This window comes from Abramis brama (assembly GCF_963993115.1).
Source record: "Abramis brama genome assembly, chromosome: 12".
NCBI lineage: Eukaryota > Metazoa > Chordata > Actinopteri > Cypriniformes > Leuciscidae > Abramis > Abramis brama.
In genome coordinates, this window is record NC_139974.1 from 40589157 (window position 1) to 40608859 (window position 19703).

Sequence of the window (19703 nt, forward strand, 5' to 3'; positions counted from 1 at the left end):
CAAAAGAGGTTCACTGCTCCATTGTTGCAGTAAACTTGCACAACGTTCTTGAATTAATTATTTATTAGATGCAAGCCGGTCTGTTATTGTAGCGGCATTAACATTTTATTGCCGAACTGTGATTCAATTAAAATTGTAAAATGAAAATTAATTTGTGGTGTTTTTGAGTTGGTATAACATGAACCATTTTTGTTGACAGCTGAAAGTGGACAGTGGATTTCCCAGCATGCTCCGCATGAGATTGGATTGGGATGCTAAACTCAAAACATCCTCCAATTACATTCATGCATGTCCTACACATTATGATATTACAAAGCAAGGTGAATTTTCTATACAAAACACTTTGTTAGTGAGAAGTTTTTACAACATGTTGTAAAATTTAACAGGATTTAACAGTACATTTTAGTAGTATTCACAGATCAATGTAATAATAGTAATGATATCATTACAATTTAATGATATCATTATGTTCTTCTATCAAAACACTTTTCCTGGCATGAAAGAAAAAACATGATAGAAATGTTGTGTAGTTTTGTCATGTCAGTATGAAAAGTATGTGTGCTTAATGTAAACAGTACTCTTTCATTTGTGCAGTTAGGTACTTTTTGGTTGTGTTTACTTTAAGGAATAAAGGAAGAAATGTCCCCTCCTTGAACTGCCACCTTACCGTGGTGGAGGGGTTTGAGTACCCGAACGACCCTAGGAGCTATGTTGTCGGGGGCTATATGCCCCTGGTAGGGTCTCCCAAGGCAAACAGGTCCTAGGTGACGGGTCAGACTAAGAGCGGTTCAAAACCCTTATGATGACTACAAATCCGAGGACCGTGACGTCGCCCGGTATGGCGCAGCCGGGGCCCCACCCTGGAGCCAGGCCCGGGGTCGGGGCTCGTATGCGAGCGCCTGGTGGTCGGGCCTCCCCCCATGGGGTCTGGCCGGGCTCAGCCCGAAGGAGCGACGTGGGGCCACCCTCCCGTGGACCCACCACCTGCAGGAGGGACCGCAAGGGGTCGGTGCAAAGTGGATCGGGCGGCAGTCAAAGGCGGGGGCCTAGACAACCCGATCCCTGGACGCGGAATCTAGCTCTAGGGACATGGAATGTTACCTCTCTGGCGGGGAAGGAGCCTGAGATTGTGCGTGAGGTTCAGAGATTCCGACTAGAGATAGTTGGGATCACCTCCACGCACGGCTTGGGCTCTGGAACCACACTCCTCGAGAGAGGATGGACTCTTCACCACTCTGGAGTTGCCCATGGTGAGAGGCGGCGGGCTGGTGTGGGTTTGCTTATAGCCCCCCAGCTCAGCCGCCATGTGTTGGAGTTCACCCCGGTGAACGAGAGGGTCGCTTCCCTGCGCCTTCGGGTCAGGGATAGGTCTCTCACTGTCGTTTGTGCCTACGGGCCAAACGGCAGTGCAGAGTACCCGGCCTTCTTGGAGTCTCTGGGAGGGGTGCTGGAAAGTGCTCCGACTGGGGACTCCATCGTTCTACTGGGAGACTTCAACGCCCACGTGGGCAGCGACAGTGACACCTGGAGGGGCGTGATTGGGAGGAACGGCCCCCCTGATCTGAACCCGAGTGGTGTTCTGTTATTGGACTTCTGTGCTAGTTACAGCTTGTCCATAACGAACACCATGTTCAAGCATAAGGGTGTCCATCAGTGCACATGGCACCAGGACACCCTAGGCCGGAGGTCGATGATCGACTTTGTGGTTGTTTCATCTGACCTCCGGCCGTATGTCTTGGACACTCGGGTGAAGAGAGGGGCGGAGCTGTCAACTGATCACCACCTGGTGGTGAGTTGGATCCGATGGCGGGGGAGGAAGCTGGACAGACTCGGCAGACCCAAACGTACTGTGAGGGTCTGTTGGGAACATTTGGCCGAATCCCCTGTCAGAGAGATCTTCAACTCCCACCTCCGACAGAGCTTCGACCAGATCCCGAGGGAGTCTGGAGATATTGAGTCCGAGTGGACCATGTTCTCCACCTCCATTGTCAACGCGGCCACTCGGAGCTGTGGCCGTAAGGTCTCCGGTGCCTGTCGAGGCGGTAATCCCCGAACCCGGTGGTGGACACCGGAAGTAAGGGATGCCATCAAGCTGAAGAAGGAGTCCTATCGGGCCTGGCTGGCTTGTGGGACTCCGGAGGCAGCTGACGGGTACCGACGGGCCGAGCGGACTGCAGCACGGGTGGTTGTGGAGGCAAAAACTCGGGCCTGGGAGGAGTTCGGTGAGGCCATGGAGAAGGACTATCGGTCGGCCTCGAAGAGATTCTGGCAAACCGTCCGGCGCCTCAGGAGGGGGAAGCAGTGCCCTACCAACGCTGTTTACAGTGGAGGTGGGCAGCTGTTGACCTCGACTGGGGATATCACCGGACGGTGGAAGGAATACTTCGAGGATCTCCTCAATCCCGCCGTCACGTCTTCCATTGAGGAAGCAGAGGCTGAGGGCTCGGAGGCGGACTCATCCATCACCCAAGCTGAAGTCACCGAGGTAGTCAAGAAACTCCTCGGTGGCAAGGCACCGGGGGTGGATGAGATCCGCCCTGAGTACCTCAAGTCTCTGGATGTTGTGGGGCTGTTTTTGGCTGACACGCCTCTGCAGCATCGGGGACAGTACCTTTGGACTGGCAGACCGGGGTGGTGGTCCCTCTTTTTAAGAAGGGGGACCGGAGGGTGTGCTCCAACTATAGGGGGATCACACTTCTCAGCCTCCCCGGGAAAGTCTATGCCAGGGTACTGGAGAGGAGAATCCGGCCGATAGTAGAACCTCGGATTCAGGAGGAACAGTGTGGTTTTCGTCCCGGTCGTGGAACACTGGATCAGCTCTATACCCTCTACAGGGTGCTGGAGGGTTCATGGGAGTTTGCCCAACCAATCCACATGTGCTTTGTGGATTTGGAGAAGGCATTCGACTGTGTCCCTCGTGGCATCTTGTGGAGGGTGCTCCGGGAGTATGGGGTCCGGGGTCCTTTGCTAAGGGCTGTCCGGTCCCTGTACGACCGGAGCAGGAGCTTGGTTCGCATTGCCGGCAGTAAGTCAGACTTGTTCCCAGTGCATGTTGGACTCCGGCAGGGCTGCCCTTTGTCGCCGGTTCTGTTCATAATTTTTATGGACAGAATCTCTAGGCGCAGCCAGGGGCCGGAGGGGGTCGGGTTTTGGGACCACACGATTTCATCTCTGCTCTTTGCGGATGATGTTGTCGTGCTGGCCCCATCAGACCAGGACCTTCAGCATGCACTGGGACGGTTTGCAGGCGAGTGTGAAGCGGCTGGGATGAGAATCAGCACCTCCAAATCCGAGGCCATGGTCCTCAGTCGGAAAAGGGTGGCTTGCCCACTTCAGGTTGGTGGAGAGTTCCTGCCTCAAGTGGAGGAGTTCAAGTATCTTGGGGTCTTGTTCACGAGTGAGGGAAGGATGGAACGGGAGATTGACAGACGGATCGGTGCAGCTTCTGCAGTAATGCGGTCACTGTACCGGTCTGTCGTGGTGAAGAAGGAGCTGAGCCGCAAGGCGAAGCTCTGGATTTACTGGTCAATCTATGTTCCTACTCTCACCTATGGTCATGAGCTTTGGGTCATGACCGAAAGGACAACATCCCGGATACAGGCGGCCGAAATGAGCTTTCTCCGCAGGGTGGCTGGGCGATCCCTTAGAGATAGGGTGAGAAGCTCGGTCACTCGGGAGGAGCTCAGAGTAGAGCCGCTGCTCCTCCACATCGAGAGGGGCCAGCTGAGGTGGCTCGGGCATCTTTTCCGGATGCCTCCTGGACGCCTTCCCGGGAAGGTGTTCCGGGCATGTCCCACCGGGAGGAGACCCCGGGGAAGACCTAGGACACGCTGGAGGGACTATGTCTCCCGGCTGGCCTGGGAACGCCTCGGAGTCCCCCCGGAAGAGCTGGAGGAAGTGTCTAGGGAGAGGGAAGTCTGGGCATCCCTGCTTAGACTGCTGCCCCCGCGACCCGGCCCCGGATAAGCGGAAGAAGATGGATGGATGGATGGATGGAGGAAGAAATGTAACGCTCAGTAAACATAACATTAGCAAGACTTTAGATATGCAAAATCTCCAAGCCTTATCTTTAAGCCTCTCTATGTTTTCTTTTTTTGCAATATATTCACAAATTGAAACCGGCTACGCTCCACAGTGAATCTCTGAGTTTTGTAAATAAAGTGAAATAATTCCTCCGTGTATCCATTATATCACGCAGTCTCTTGAAGTTTAGTCCTCAATCTTGTATCAAACAGCAAAAAAAAGTTGTAGAATGATGTGTTTGAGTTAATTTGCATTGCATGCCCATTTGCTGAAACAATAAATATTGTGCAGACCAAATTTTAATCAAATTTTTGTTTAAACATGGCAAGCTTGGTAACATTTTAATCATAAAAATTTTAGTATTTGTACTGTAATTGTACTGCAATAAATGAGTATCTTTAATTTTGGGGTACTGAAAGATAGCTTCAATTAATAAAAAGTTTTGCAACCACAGTGATTACTGTTTTAATCCTAGTTGAATTCTCCTACATTTTAATTTAATCATTAGCTCAATTGGTGCTGTGTTATAGATTTTTTTTTTTTTTTTTTTTTTTTCGGTGGTAAAAATGCTCATGCTCTGTAGTGTTTCATTGATAACTTCATGTATACAAATCATACTTATTTTTTGTAAATCCATAATTATTTACACATTTTGTTTCAACACAGGAAGACTTGAAGTATTGGTGCAGAATGCATTTACTCATATTGTGGTTAAGTAAATTGATTATATTTATATACAGCTGAAACTGGACAGTGGATTTCCCAGCATGCTCCGCATGAGATTGAATTGGGATGCTAAACTCAAAACATCCTCCAATTACATTCATGCATGTCCTACACATTATATTATAATATTACAAAGCAAGGTCAATTTTCTATACAAAACAATTTGTTAGTGTGAAGTTTTTACAACATATTCATGTTGTACAATTTAACAGGATTTGAGTTGAATCCAGGCAAATTTTAGTAGTATTCACAGATCAATGTAATAATAGTAATTATATCATTATGTTCTTCTATCAAAACACTTTTCCTGGCATGCAAGAACAAACATGATAGAAATGTTGTGTAGTTTTGTCATGTCAGTATGAAAAGTATGTGTGCTTAATGTAAACAGTACTCTTTAATTTGTGCAGTTAGGTACTTTTTGGTTGTGTTTACTTTAAATAAAGGAAGAAATGTAGCGCTCAGTAAACACACTGTAACATTAGCACAAAGTACACACCATTGCCTTATCAAGACTTTGGATATGCAAAATCTCCAAGCCTTATCTTTAAGCCTCTCTATGTTTTCTTTCTTTGCAATATATTCACACATTTGTTAACTATACTGTGAAATTAATGATATATTCCGATTTTCAAAAATGTGCAAGACTATGCATCTTGTGTTTTAAACAGGCTACCTTTATAATGAACATGTTAGTTGATCGCGCTATGGGAGTGTTAGTTACACTGCATCACTGTCGAGGAATCAGTCGGCTTTACAACATGTAAATTCATCTATTTCTCTAAAAATACATTACTATGTGGAGAACAATATAGTAAACTTTATAGTTATAACCACAATGTGTATTTGACCAGCAGCGAAAGCTCCCTTTATAAAGTTGTTGCAAGCTCATTGAGTTCTGCTCTCGGTATAATCAATGAAGCCGGCTACGCTCCACAGTGACTCTCTGTGTTTTGTAAATAAAGTGAAATAATTCCTCCGTTTATCCATTATATCACACAGACTCTTGAAGTTTAGTCCTCGATCTTGTATCAAACAGCAAAAAAAGTTGTAGAATGATGTGTTTGAGTTCATTTGCATTGCATGTCCAGTTGCTGAAACAATAAATACTGTGCAGACCAAATTTTTATAATTTTTTTGTTTAAACACGGCAAGCTTGGTAACATTTTAATCATCAAAATTTTAGTAATTGTACTGTAGTAAATGAGTATCTTTAATTTTTGGGTACTGAATGATAGGTTCAATTAATAGAAAGTTTTGCAACTACAGTGATTACTGTTTTAATCCTAGTTGAATTCTTACATTTTAATTTCATCATTAGCTGAATTGTTTTGCTGTGTTATCGATTTATTTAATTTTTTCATGGTGGTAAAAACATCTGTCTCATGCGCTGTAGTGTTTCATTGATAAATTCATGTATACAGTACAAATCATATTTATGTTTTGTAAATACATATTTATACATTTTGTTTCACCACAGGAAGACTTGAAGTATTGGTGCAGAATGCATTCACTCATATTGTGGTTGAGTAAATGTATTATATTTATATATTAAGTGCATTCAAGTTAGACATTTCATCAGTTTATGCATTCCTTGTTTCTTGTGAACAGAACTTGCTTATGCAGGAACTTCTCATCATGTAATCAGATACTTAATGTGTGATCTTGTGATCAGGATGTGTTTTCAATTCTCTGGGTAATTTCACAACTTCATTTGTGTTTATCTTTGTTTGCATTAATGTCATGTTTTGCAGGAACAGCATGGATGTTTTGGTCTCAGAATTACAGAATTTGAGATATGAGTTTTTGGCAAACTGTCAAAGTTTTTTAATAAAATAATGATTTTAAGTCATAATCACCAGTTTTATTTATATAAAAAAATAACCATGATATTTTTTTATTATCACTTTCTGTCTTTTGAGTTTGAACGAGAGTCTAGAACTGAAAATGCTACAAAACAAACTTGCAGGCAAGTACAATTTTATAAAATATTTTCACAGAACTAGACATTTAAAACACTGCAAATACTTTTGCTGCTAGTTCAGTTTATTTATTTGAAATGAGTTGCAACATTTGATTTCATTGCACTCAATTCACTTAAAATTGTTAATGAATCATGCTTGAGTTGGATGAATATTTTTTTGTTGACAGCTGAAACTGCAGAGTCGATTTCCCAGCATGCTCCGCATGGGATTGGGATGCTAAACTCAAAACATCCCCAAATTACATTAAAGTCTGTGAGTATATTATGATCTTACAATGCAAATTAACTTCCAAAACACTGTTAGTGTGAAGTTCTTTCAACATGTACATATTAACAGGATTTGAGTTATATTCAGAGACAGTTCAGAACCATTTACTGATCAATGTAATAATTGTTATGCTAACATTTCAATTTTATAATAATAATATCATTATTTATGTTCTTAAGAAGAAGAAGTTTTACTTATATAGCGCCTTTCCATAGCTCAAGGTTGCTTTACATGGTACATAAAAATACATTTAAACACCCACACATACATTACAGTCACATAGGATACATATAGTCACATTATCCAAAATGCATGTTATATAGTTTAACTGGGTCTTGAGAGTAGCCACAGATGAGGTATTACGTAGTGTAAGAGGTAGCGAATTCCATAATTGAGGAGCATTAACACTAAATGACCTTCCACCTACAGTAGACAGCCGGAAACGAGGGATGGACAATAAACCAAGTTCAGCTGATCTAAGGGACCGGGCAGGGTGGTAAGGGTAAATTGCCAGTTTGTCTTGTCAGACAGATATTATAATAAATAAAATAATAATTCGTTACATTTATATAGCGCTTTTTCTGAGACCTCAAAGCGCTTTACATTGATGGGGGAATCTCCTCAACCACCACCAATGTGCAGCATCCACTTGGATGATGCGACGGCAGCCATATTGCGCCAGAACGCCCACCACACACCAGCTTACTGGTGGAGAGGAGTCAGTGATGAAGCCAATCAGTATATGGGGATGATTAGGAGGCCATGATGGACAGGGGCCAAGGGGCAAATTTGGCCAGGATGCCGGGGTTCCACCCCTACTCTTTTTCGAAGGACATCCTGGGATTTTTAATGACCACAGAGAGTCAGGACCTCGGTTTAACGTCTCATCCGAAGGACGGTGCTCTTTTGGCAGTATAGTGTCCCCGTCACTACACTGGGGCATTAGGACCCACACAGACCACAGGGTGAGCGCCCCCTGCTGGCCTCACTAACACCTCTTCCAGCAGCAACCTGGTTTTTCTCAGGAGGTCTCCCATCCAGATACTAACCAGACTCAGCCCTGCTTAGCTTCAGTGGGCAACCAGTCTTGGGCTACAGGGTGATATGGCTGCTAGAATACCTCGGGATAAACAGAGAGAATAATATTAGCTAATATATAATATTATATTGGGGAGAAAGACCATTTAATGCTTTCAACATTAGAAGCAATACCTTAAAGTGGATATGTGATGCCACAGGTAGCCAGTGAAGGTCATGAAGCAGAGGAGTAATGTGAGCAGAACGCCTAGTGGAGGTGATTATATCACAACACTTCTCCTGGCATACAGGAAAAATTATTCAAATATTGTGTAGTTTTGTCATGTCGGTAAGAACAGGATGTGTGCTCAATGTAACAGTACTCTTTTATTTCTGCAGTTCTGGTTGTGTCTGCTTTCTCATTCAATAAGGAAGAAATGTAGCGCTCAGTAAACACAACATCAGCACAATGTAAGCCTTTCAAGACTTTGGACATGCAAATTAATCTGTCAGTAACGGCAGATATAAGGGATTGTGAAAAGGCTGTTTCAAGCATTGCCATTTTTTTTTACCATTGTTTTTTTATTATTATTATTGCCTTTAAGTGTGGAAAAGCTTTTGTCACTGCTTATAGGTTTGGGATTGCCTGAAAAAAAATGCCTGACTGTATCCTGCAAAGTCTCCTCCTTTCAGGTGTTATAGAAATGGCCATTAGTGCTCTCTCTCTCTCTTCACTTCAGTGTCCCCCTTTGCTGCTCCTCCACGTTTACGTTTTACAGCCCTCACTTCATCATACCCAAGTAAGGCAGTGGGTTACGACTGTTCTTGGATCTGCATGTCTTGAATCAGGCCTTTCACAAGCTTCTGTTTAAGATACTAAAGCGGAACACTTTCCATAAATCCTGATGTACTCGTCTATGCTAATATTATTCTCTCTGTTTATCCCGAGGTTTACCGCAGTCTGCCGGATCCAGATCTGATGAAGGACCTGCGCCTGGACACACTCACACACACACACACACACACTCACACACACACTCCAGACCTGATGAAGGACCTGCGCCTGGACACACTCACACACACACGCACACACACACACACACACACACACACTCCAGATCTGATGAAGGGCCTGTGCCTGGACACACTCTCACACACACACACACACACACTCCAGATCTGATGAAGGACCTGTGCCTGGACACGACGAAAACACAGTCCTGAAGTGTCCACTAGTCTCTCCCCTGTGAAGGCCTCCTTCCCTTTACCTCTGTACAGACCAAACATTCACATGGATACGCGGAAGTGATAAAAAATTATCTATTATAGATTTTTAAGTTTAAGTAATTTGTTGAGGTCATTTTGTAAAGAAAGACTACATGCCTGCGCACATATATATTCAAACGTGCATACCGATAGACTAAACACTAAAAAAAGTGCTGAAGTCATCAAAAATGAAGACAATAAAAAATGAATGTGGTTTCATTTTACTTTCTTTTTTTTTTTTTCGGAGTGTTTACCTCAGCTGTTAGACGCCAGGCTGACTAGAAACACATTTTATATTATAATGCTGCTAGGCCTACTTGAAATTATTTATTTATTTATATCTTGTCTTTGTTGTTATTTTATTAGTTTGTCTCAAAACACTGATTGATGACTTTAAACTATGCTTCATAAGAAGTTATTAATCGCTTCATGCCATTGTTTCGATGTAGCTCTCTGTTTATAAAACGTTGTATCTAAATTTATATAAAATAATGGTCTATATAAAATAATTGGTCTTTTTTATTTTGTAAGAAATTCATAGTTACATGGCGCCAGATGTCGGTCTCCATGCCCATACCGGATTTTTTGTAATCCTGATTTTCTCCAGTTTATGGTTAAACAGGGAGAGAGGGAAGAGTTATGTAAATTATTACACTTAGCACAATGTAATTGCACAATGCACAATTATCTTTCTCCAGGTACTTTAGAGAGATCTCTGGGGTAGTTTTTTGTATTGTTTGTTATTTTGGCCAGACTCTCCCCTGAAGCTATTGCCCCTATTTTCATTATTATTATTTTTTATATTAATATTTCTAGTTTGGTTATTGCTGATTTTGTGCCTTTTTTCTCTCTTTAAAACAGAAAATGAAAAGTTAATATTGGTTGAACTGGTGGTTGTGTTGTTGATTCTGGGACAGAAGGTTGGAAATCCTCATTATCTCTATGGTTTTCTTTTTCTTTCTCTTTTTTGTAAAATGTAATTCTTTACTTTGTTATCAGCTCCTCAACCCTAGATGGGTAGCTATGCAACACTATACCTCCTCCTCATTGTAAATATCCAAATAAGCCTCTTTTTGATCCAGAAACATACAATACAACATGCAATGCTGTAGTAATTTATTGATGTAGAAAGCAGAAAGATAAGGAAAGATGGGTAAATACACAAACCCTGGATCAAACTGGGGTTTAGAGTCAGGTGCATTTAAAACCATTTCAAACCTTTACTGAATGTGCACTGAAACTTATTTATCTTAAGGATAAAAGGTGCATATAGCTAAAATGAAAACAATGAAAAAAGTGCAATATTAGTATTGCTCAGAAAACAGAAGTTTGGTATTTTGCTTGTAGGATCAGTGGACTGTGGCGTAACATCCTCTCATTCCACTTTATCTGGCAATGAAATCAGAAAACCATTATTAAGGCAAAATACACATATAGAACATATAGTACAAATGTCTACACAACATCTCTCTCTCCATTTATTGCTCACCTGCAAACACCTCAACCTCACACAGAGTGAGATATTCATTGCGCCCAGGTATAATAATGTTGACATATCGTCCATTAATAGGCTTAAACTTAAACGTTGTTGTGTCTCCAGCTGGGATGGACTCAACAGTCGCAGCCCTGTGAAGACACACAGAGAAATAGAGAGGGGCGAATCAAAACGGCATGAAGCATATTAAATATACTCCTGTCAAATGCAAGTTTTTATATTAAAATTATTTTTTCAAAGTAATGTTACCGTATTTAATTTAGTAAATGTGTAAGGGTATTAAGAGAGAGACAATACTTACAGCTCATTATTGTTGCCATTATTTTCCAGGCTGTTGCCGATACGGATCTGAGCTTCATTTATCCTCCATGCACAACAATCTCCACGATTAGTGATGCTAACCCTGGTTACCTCGTATTCTTTCCCCAAGTCAACTCTCCACCAGGGGTCCCTGTCCGCATTAGTGTGAGTGCATGACCCACCACTCAAAATTGAATTCCTGTTGCCATCGACAGCATGTTGAGCTTCTTCTTGATCGTATCTGGAAGACTGGACAGCAGTGGCTCCAAGAGCAAGATTCACTGTAACATAAAATAATAAACAATAGCTTTTCTTGTTTTCACTTTAATGTGCTAAAGTATAATTCCAATATAATGGGCAAAATAATTCTAAAATATGTAATCCAAGTGATTATTACACGGCTCTCTGGAATACTTGATTCTGATTGGTCAGTCGTGACATCCCGTATCACACTGTGGACCCGCTCTCTCTCGTTTCACACAAACACAACTGGTGCCAGTTGAGTCTCTGTTATAGTTATTAATTGTGTTCAAATATTAAGATTGTATTGAAGTATAATAGTATTAAGAGTACAGTAGTGTTCGTCTTATTGCCTGAATGATTGTTTTTGTACACCACAATGGATTCTAAGATTATAAATGGCCAAGAATTTAAAACAGTTTCATCTTAAAATTAATATGTTCATGTAATTATTAATTTGTTGTACATGACTGTACATTATCCCTTAAATATTTGTCTTGTTTGAACTTGTAGGTTTGTCTTGCTAGGGATATTCTTTCTTCACAGAAGCTTTACGTTTATTACAAGTGAGCTAATATAATATTTCAACTCTTTTTCAAATACTTTGTGTCCAAAAAAAATGATTTGTGGTTAGTAGCAATTTAATAAGACGGGGTCCTGATCAGCCTTTCAGGGTTTACTTTGCAATAACAACTGAGTATTTTCATATTATCCCTTATTGGTTATCACATTTTCAGTAAGAATATTATATGTAAGAATATATTAAGTAACAATATTATATTATATTATGTGTTACTGACAACATTCAAAGTAATGAAGAACACTCACTTGGAATACAATTGTACGCTGATGTGTACTTTTCTGTTAATAAAATAATAACAGTTATACACACATTAATAAGAACATAAACTAATTATATCACAGAGTCTTCTCTCTCTGTCCCTTACCTGCAAACACCTGGACTTCACACAGAATGAGATATTGACTGTTACTGGGTAATAAAATATTCACATATCGTCCATTAATAGGCTTAAACTCAAACGTTGTTGTTTTTCCAGCTGGGATTGACCCAACATTGGCAGCCCTGTGAAGACACAGAGAAATAGAGAGGGGCGAATCAAAACTGCAAGAAGCATATTAAATATGCTTTATAAGTATATATAAGTAATATATAAGTTTTTATATTAAAATTATTTTTTAAAGAAATGTTATTTAATTTAGTAAATGTCTAAGGGGATTAAGAGAGAGATAATACTTACAGCTCATTATTGTTGCCATTATTTTCCAGGCTGTTGCCGATACGGATCTGAGCTTCATTTATACACATTGGATATTCTACACTACCAGTGATGATAACCTTGGTTACCCTGTAGACTTCCCCCAGGTCAACTCTCCACCAGGGGTCTTTTTCCGCATTAGTACAAGTGCATGACCCAAGATTGTAACTTGAATCCATGTTGCCATCGACAGCCCTTTGAGCTACGTCTGTATTAGCGTATGTGGAAGACTGGACAACTGTGGCTCGAAGAGCAAGATTCCCTGTTTAACACAAAATAATAAATAACTTTTCTTTTTTGACTTTAATGTGTTTTTCCCAATAAAATGGGCATAATAATGCTAAGCTATGTAATCCAAATGATTATTACACGGCTCTCTGGAATACTTGAATCTGATTGGTCAGTCGCAACATTCCGAGGTCTGATATTCCCAGATAATGACGTCATCAACAGTAACGCTGGATAACACACAGCTCATCCGGGTTTCTGGAGCCGGCCTTTCTTTAATGTTTCTTATATCACACTGTGGACCCGCTCTCTCTCGTTTCACACAAACACAACTGGTGCCAGTTGAGTCTCTGTTATATTTATTAATTGTATTGAAATATTCAGATTGCATTGAAGTGTTTTTAGTATTAAGAGTACAGTAGTGTTCGTCTTGTTGCCTGAATGATTGCTTTTTACACCGTAATGGTCGGTGTTTCCTGAAACCATGTTTCCAATGAACATTCGCTAACAGCATCGCAAAGTTGAGTGGTTGGAAGCAGAGTTTCTTGTTTTCATGACATGTGGACTCAATAAATACTTTTGAAACACATAAGTGTAAAAAATGTGTAAATGACTGTACATTATCCCTTAAATGTTTGCCTTGATTGGAATATTTTTTCATCAAAGAAGATTTGCATTTTTTACAAGTGAGCTACATTGTACATTATCCCTTACCAAATATTCAGTAAGAATATTATATACGTGTTACTGACAACATTCAAATTAATGAAGAACACTCACTTGAATCATCAGAGCAAGATGGTGTGTACTTTACAATAATAAACAACAGTTATAAACACATTACCAAGTACAACAAAACAATTCTACCATAGAGTCTTCATAAATAAATAAATAACACATTTTCAATAACCATTTTTCATCCTATAATTTTAATAAATTAATCTGATTATGGTACACAATGGTTACAGATTTTCAAATCCAGGCATTTTTACTTGTATTATTCTAAACGTACCTTTGGAATCAGCGACACACATCCCAGTAAAAAGTGTTAGAAACAAAACCACACGCATGTCCATCCTGATATAAGACACAACAACACATCTCATATCAGCATATGAAGGAATCATTTTCAATTTCTCCTCATTTAAACAAAGAAACATAGGTTTATATATTGATATTGTAATGATAAAATGGTTTATTGTAAATAATTATAATTAATTATAATTAATATAAGGAAAGTGATATTATCGGCTGTTTTTTGTATTATCAACTGTTCCTCTTCTGTTTGTTTGTTTGAATGTTTGTTTGTTTTTCTATGGTGGTGTAATTCCATTCTGTATTTAAATATAATTAATTTATGCTTTGGCAATAGGCTACTATATTCCACATATCAGGCCAATAAAGCAACAAACCTATCAGTGGACAAGCTGAACGGAATATCTGACACACTCAGTCTCTCTAAGTGTATTTATTAGTTGCCGTATCAACACTATATAGAGAAAAAATTGCAATTGCAAAGGTAAATTTCTTACTTAGCCTATGTTAATTTTTCATCTCTGTTTTTTGTGTTTATTTAAAATTAGACAAATCTGATATTATTTTAATCTTATATCTGTTAATTAACAGTTGAGATAGTTCATTAATGCTGATTTAACAGCAGAAACACTTGTCATGTTTAAACCCCAGTTGCTCAGGCGGGGCATGTTGTCACACTGCGTTACAATGAGCCTCTATTAGAACTATGATATTCTATTCTATACTTTTATGAATTCTATTGAGAAACCATGAGATAAAGGAGAATAAAGACAGAGAGTCAATGTTCATAAATGATAAATTATTATTTTGTTTTGAACTATGCTGTAGGCCATAGCTGTGTTTGTTGTCAAACTCAAAAAATATTTAATTTTTAATTATTTAAAAAATGACATTATTTTATATGAAAAAGTTAAAGTTTTTTTATATTAAAAAAAAATATTTGCGTTTGTCTTATACAGAGGTGGACAGTAACAAAGAACATTTACTTGAGTACTGTACTTAAGTACACTTTTTGAATATCTGTACTTTACTTGAGTATTATTTTTTCTGGAAACTTTTTACTTTAACTTCACTACATTTGAAAGACAAATATCGTACTTTTTACTCCACTACAATTCTGTCAAGGTCCTTGAGTAGAAAGTAACATCAGTCAGTGGATGATTTTGGTTGCAGGGGTTGCATTTTGGTTGGAAATGAAAGTCGGGTTGACGTCAGACGTCAGAATAAACCTGATTTTCATTTTCAACGTTGGGTTTGGTCTTCTAAATGTTGACTTTTGTCACTTTTTGGAGCACACTAGCTTATAGATAACAGTAAGGCTAAGATATTCATACTAAAAGCCAAAAAACTTTAAATAGGGCAACATTTGAGGGAACAGCCATTTGGGTGTCCGAAACCATTGTGGACGTTATTGAGTGACTTATTCAATCTCACATTCAATCCCACTACTGGAACTGTGTTCTAGAAATAAATTTGATATTAATATGAGGGTATGCAGGCATAGATTCAGAGGCATACGGTACATTTTAAGTATTACATACAACAATGCAACAATAATAAAACGATGCATTGACATTTACCTTTTACTTTTGATACTTAAGTATTTACTTAAGTAAATATAGGTCTTTACAACTTTTACTTGTAACGGAGTAATATTTGACCAGTAGTATTTGTACTTTTACTCAAGTAAGGAAGTTGTGTACTTCGTCCACCTCTTATATCTATATCAGATAACATTTGAATCTGTCATATGGTCATGTTATAATGATCCCCACCTATGGGGCATGTTGTCACATTTCACTTCCATTATTTCAGGGTAAATCAAGAAAAAAGTACACTGTGAAACAAAACCACATTATTGTACTAGACAATTGCACTCCCCTAATCATTATTTTGCTGTTATTTTACATTCACAAACCCTGAACAAATGTACCAGTGCTGTCTGTCTGTTTGCTGTATGTTTCTTTCTTTTATATTTATATTGATATGTTGTTGTGCTTAAGTAATTGCAAATAATCAAAGGAGAACTCCGGTCAATTTTAACATTGTTTAGTACCTATGATCACACGCGTGAACTCGACAATCGATTACTATGGACTTCGACCGAAAACAGGATGTAAATACAGATATGAGCGCTGGCTGAAATAAACATAATTTTTATCCATATCTTTCACATCTACTGCAGTCAGATTGACCCGTGTTCACGCTGAAGGAATCACTCACATTGGCTGGGCACTTGTAATGACACATCAAGGATGTTAAGAGGCTAAAAGCAGGTTTAAACCTTTCCCCATTGAAGTCAACAGGGTGCAAATTTTAAAAAGAGGATAATAACACTGTGTAGGCAACACCGATTTTTGTCGTTGTTCTCTGTATTGACAGCACTCCACATTTACAAAAAAATGAGCTCAATGTTAAAATTGACCGCAGTTCTCCTTTAACTTCCTACTTTCAGATTCCTTAGATTAGTTTTGTTTTGAGAAACCGAGGTATTGTAAGGAAATCAGACAATCAGAAGATCAATTTAAGAGTGTTGCAAAGTATTAAATGTTCAGTGTTATTTAATGCTATTTAGAATAATTGACAATAAACAGTATTTTCTAGCAATATTTTTAATTGTTTTTAAATCTTAATTAGCGATAAATTGTCAATATAACTGGTTCTTGTTGAATGTTCTTTTGTCATTATTGTATTTCTCTGAGTCCAACAAGACACTTCTAGACTACTATATAATATATCTTTACACACTGACTTGAATTGTCCAAACAAAAGTTTAGTTTTATTAGTAAAACCCCCATTGCATATCATGCTCTATAGAAAGTGCATAAACATTCAACTCACCTGAATTTCATCAATGTATCAACCTCAGTCACAGAGATCTTCACAATTCAGCAATAGATCTGCTTTTAAACAAAATACATTTTTATATAATAGGCTTCATAAACAGAATTAATAATATTTTTATAAACAATTACTATATTTATTATTTATCCAATATATTATTCATATGAGGAATATTATGACCAATCATACGAATAATATTCAATTTCACATTTATATCACACAAACACGCCAAAAAGAGACATACATCAAATTAAAGCTTTCTTAAGAGTATCACTGTGTTATTTCACTGATCTATGGAAGCTTGTTTCCACCACAGAATAAAACATTTTAAAAGATAATTGCAACTTTTTATCTCACAATTGCGAGTTTGCATCTCGTAATTCTGACTTTATTTCTCAGAATTGCGAGATATAAAGTCAGAATTGCATGAAATAAAGTCACAATTGTATTCTCGCAATTGCGACTTTATATCACGCAATTCTGACTTTATAACACGCAATTGAGAGATATAAAGTAACAATTGCATGATATAAAGTCGCAATTGCGTGTTATAAAGTCAGAATTGTGAGATATAATCTATTCTGAGGTAAAAAAAAAGTCTGTCTTTTTTTCCCCTTAGAATTGGACTTTATATCTCACAATTGTGAGTTTATATCTCACAATTCTGAGAAAAGATGTCAGAATTGCGAGATATAAACTCACAATTATGTGTTATAAAGTCAGAATTGCGTGATATAAAGTTGCAATTGCGAGAAAAAAAGTCAGAATTCTGACTTTATAAGACGCAATTGCGACTTTATATCTCGCAATTCTGACTTTATAACACGCAATTCTGACTTTATATCTCGCAATTCTGACTTTATAACACACAATTGCGACTTTATATCTCGCAATTCTGACTTCATATCTCGCAATTCTGACTTTATAACACACAATTGTGACTTTTTTTCACGCAATTCTGACTTTATATCTCGCAATTGTGAGATAAAAAGTCGCAATTATCTTTTAAAATGTTTTATTCTGTGGCGGAAAAAAGCTTCCATACCGATCTAACACATTACAGTAACATAATTATCAAAAGAATCACGAAGATGGAAATGACTCCTACGTCACACTCCTGCTCTGATCACTTCTAGCCTCAAACGCTACTCCAGCTCTTTCTTCAGGTTTTTTGCTTCAGAACGAGACCCTTTTCACTGGTCTGTGTCTACGTCTCAGATGCACAGATCAAAACATGCGATGGAGCCAAAAACCTTTGTTACCTGTAGTTGGTGATGAGCGATTTCGAAACACTGATTCTTCGGATTCTTCAAATCTTCGGTTTCGAATCAGGGGTTCAGAGCGTTTATAAAACTGCCAAAGTCACATGATTTCAGTAATCTAGGCTTCGTTACATCATAACTGTTTCGAAATGTTTCAAATGTCCGTTTCTCAATACCAAACTAGTTCGGTCTTGACCTCTCTGCCTCTAATATAATACATACTAAATATAATATTAACACATAAAACACAATCTTGTCTCTCTTTGTTAAATGTCAGTTTTAATGATCAATAATAGTCATTATAAAAGTATAAATAAAAAGTATCAGAAGCTACAATAAGAAATAATAATAATAATTTGTTACATTTATATTGCCCTTTTCTGGGTATTAAAAGCGCTTCACATATGGAAGAGGGAATCTCCTCAACCACCACCAATGTGCAGCATCCACCTGGACACCACAACACACACACACACACACACACACAAACAGGCGCACACATCTTTGTGGGGACTCTCCATAGACTTAATGGTCTTTATACTGTACAAACTGTATATTCTGTCCCCTTACACTAACCCTACCCCTAAACCTACCCATCACAGAAAACTTTCTGCATTTTTACATTTTCAAAAAAATATAATTTAGTATGTTTATTAACCCATTTCCCTCATGGGGACCGCTGGCTGGTCCCCACAATGGAGGTGATCTCAGGTTTTACCATCCTTGTGGGGACATTTGGTTCCCACAATGTAATATAAACAAAAACACACACACACACACACACACACACACACACAGACACACACACACACACAAACAAGCTTACTGGTGGAGAGGAGACAGTGAATGAAGCCAATTAGTTTATGGGGATGATTAGGAGGCCATAATGGATCAATCATATGCATCTATTCATGGATAGATTCACTTTTATGATGGACAGATTCACTTTTATCTTAAATAGATGCACTTCTATGATGGATAGATGCACTTTTATGATGGATAGATGCACTTATGATGAATAGATGCACTTTAATGATGGATAGATGCACTTATGATGGATAGATGCACTTTAATGATGGATAGATGCACTTTAATGATGCATAGATGCACTTTAATGATGGATAGATGCACTTATGATGGATAGATGCACTTATGATGGATAGATGAACTTTTATGATGGATAGATGAACTTTAATGATGGATAGATGCACTTTAATGATGGATAGATGCACTTATGATGGATAGATGAACTTTTATGATGGATAGATGAACTTTAATGATGGATAGATGCACTTTAATGATGGATAGATGCACTTATGATGGATAGATGCACTTTAATGATGGATAGATGCACTTTTATGATGGATAGATGCACTTTAATGATGGATAGATGAACTTTAATGATGGATAGATGAATAGATGCACTTTAATGATGGATAGATGAACTTTAATGATGGATAGATGAACTTTAATGATGGATAGATGTACCTTTATCATGGATAGATGCACTTTTATCATGGATAGATTCACTTTTATCATGGATAGATGCACTTTTATGGGGCGGCAGTGGCTCAGTGGTTCATGTAGGTTATCTATAAACCGAAAGGTTGGTGGTTCAATCCCTGGTTCCACTTGACCAAGTGTCCATGAGCAAGACACCTAACCCCAGCTGCTCCCGACGAGCTGGATGGCGCCTTGCATGGCTGACACCGCCGTCGGTGTATGAATGAGTGAGTGA

General features: G+C 38.8%; 2 protein-coding genes across 4 annotated transcripts; one reads left to right on the top strand and one right to left on the bottom strand.

The window, feature by feature from the left end:
- The first annotated feature begins 649 nt into the window (after nucleotides 1-649).
- On the top strand, nucleotides 650-10669 carry LOC311093299 (uncharacterized protein). Its single transcript, XM_084130586.1, has 2 exons — nucleotides 650-8295; nucleotides 8418-10669. Exon 1 carries the CDS (start codon nucleotides 800-802, stop codon nucleotides 2753-2755), a length of 1956 nt encoding a protein of 651 aa, XP_083986712.1. The 5' UTR covers nucleotides 650-799; the 3' UTR covers nucleotides 2756-8295; nucleotides 8418-10669.
- LOC311093311 (uncharacterized protein) lies at nucleotides 10384-18061 on the bottom strand. 3 transcript variants are annotated; one of them, XM_084130621.1, is made up of 9 exons: nucleotides 17966-18061; nucleotides 16701-16759; nucleotides 13837-13901; nucleotides 12579-12858; nucleotides 12267-12403; nucleotides 12148-12180; nucleotides 11081-11360; nucleotides 10774-10910; nucleotides 10384-10673 (listed from the first exon to the last, which is right to left on the bottom strand). In XM_084130621.1, the coding sequence occupies exons 2-9, from the start codon at nucleotides 16709-16711 to the stop codon at nucleotides 10660-10662; spliced, it is 957 nt and encodes a 318-aa protein (XP_083986747.1). In that variant the 5' UTR covers nucleotides 16712-16759; nucleotides 17966-18061; the 3' UTR covers nucleotides 10384-10659. The 3 variants fall into 3 exon arrangements, with proteins under 3 accessions (XP_083986747.1, XP_083986746.1, XP_083986748.1); XM_084130620.1 differs by having other exon boundaries at nucleotides 16701-16762; nucleotides 17966-18053; XM_084130622.1 differs by having other exon boundaries at nucleotides 17812-18020.
- Between the last annotated feature and the right edge of the window lie 1642 nt (nucleotides 18062-19703).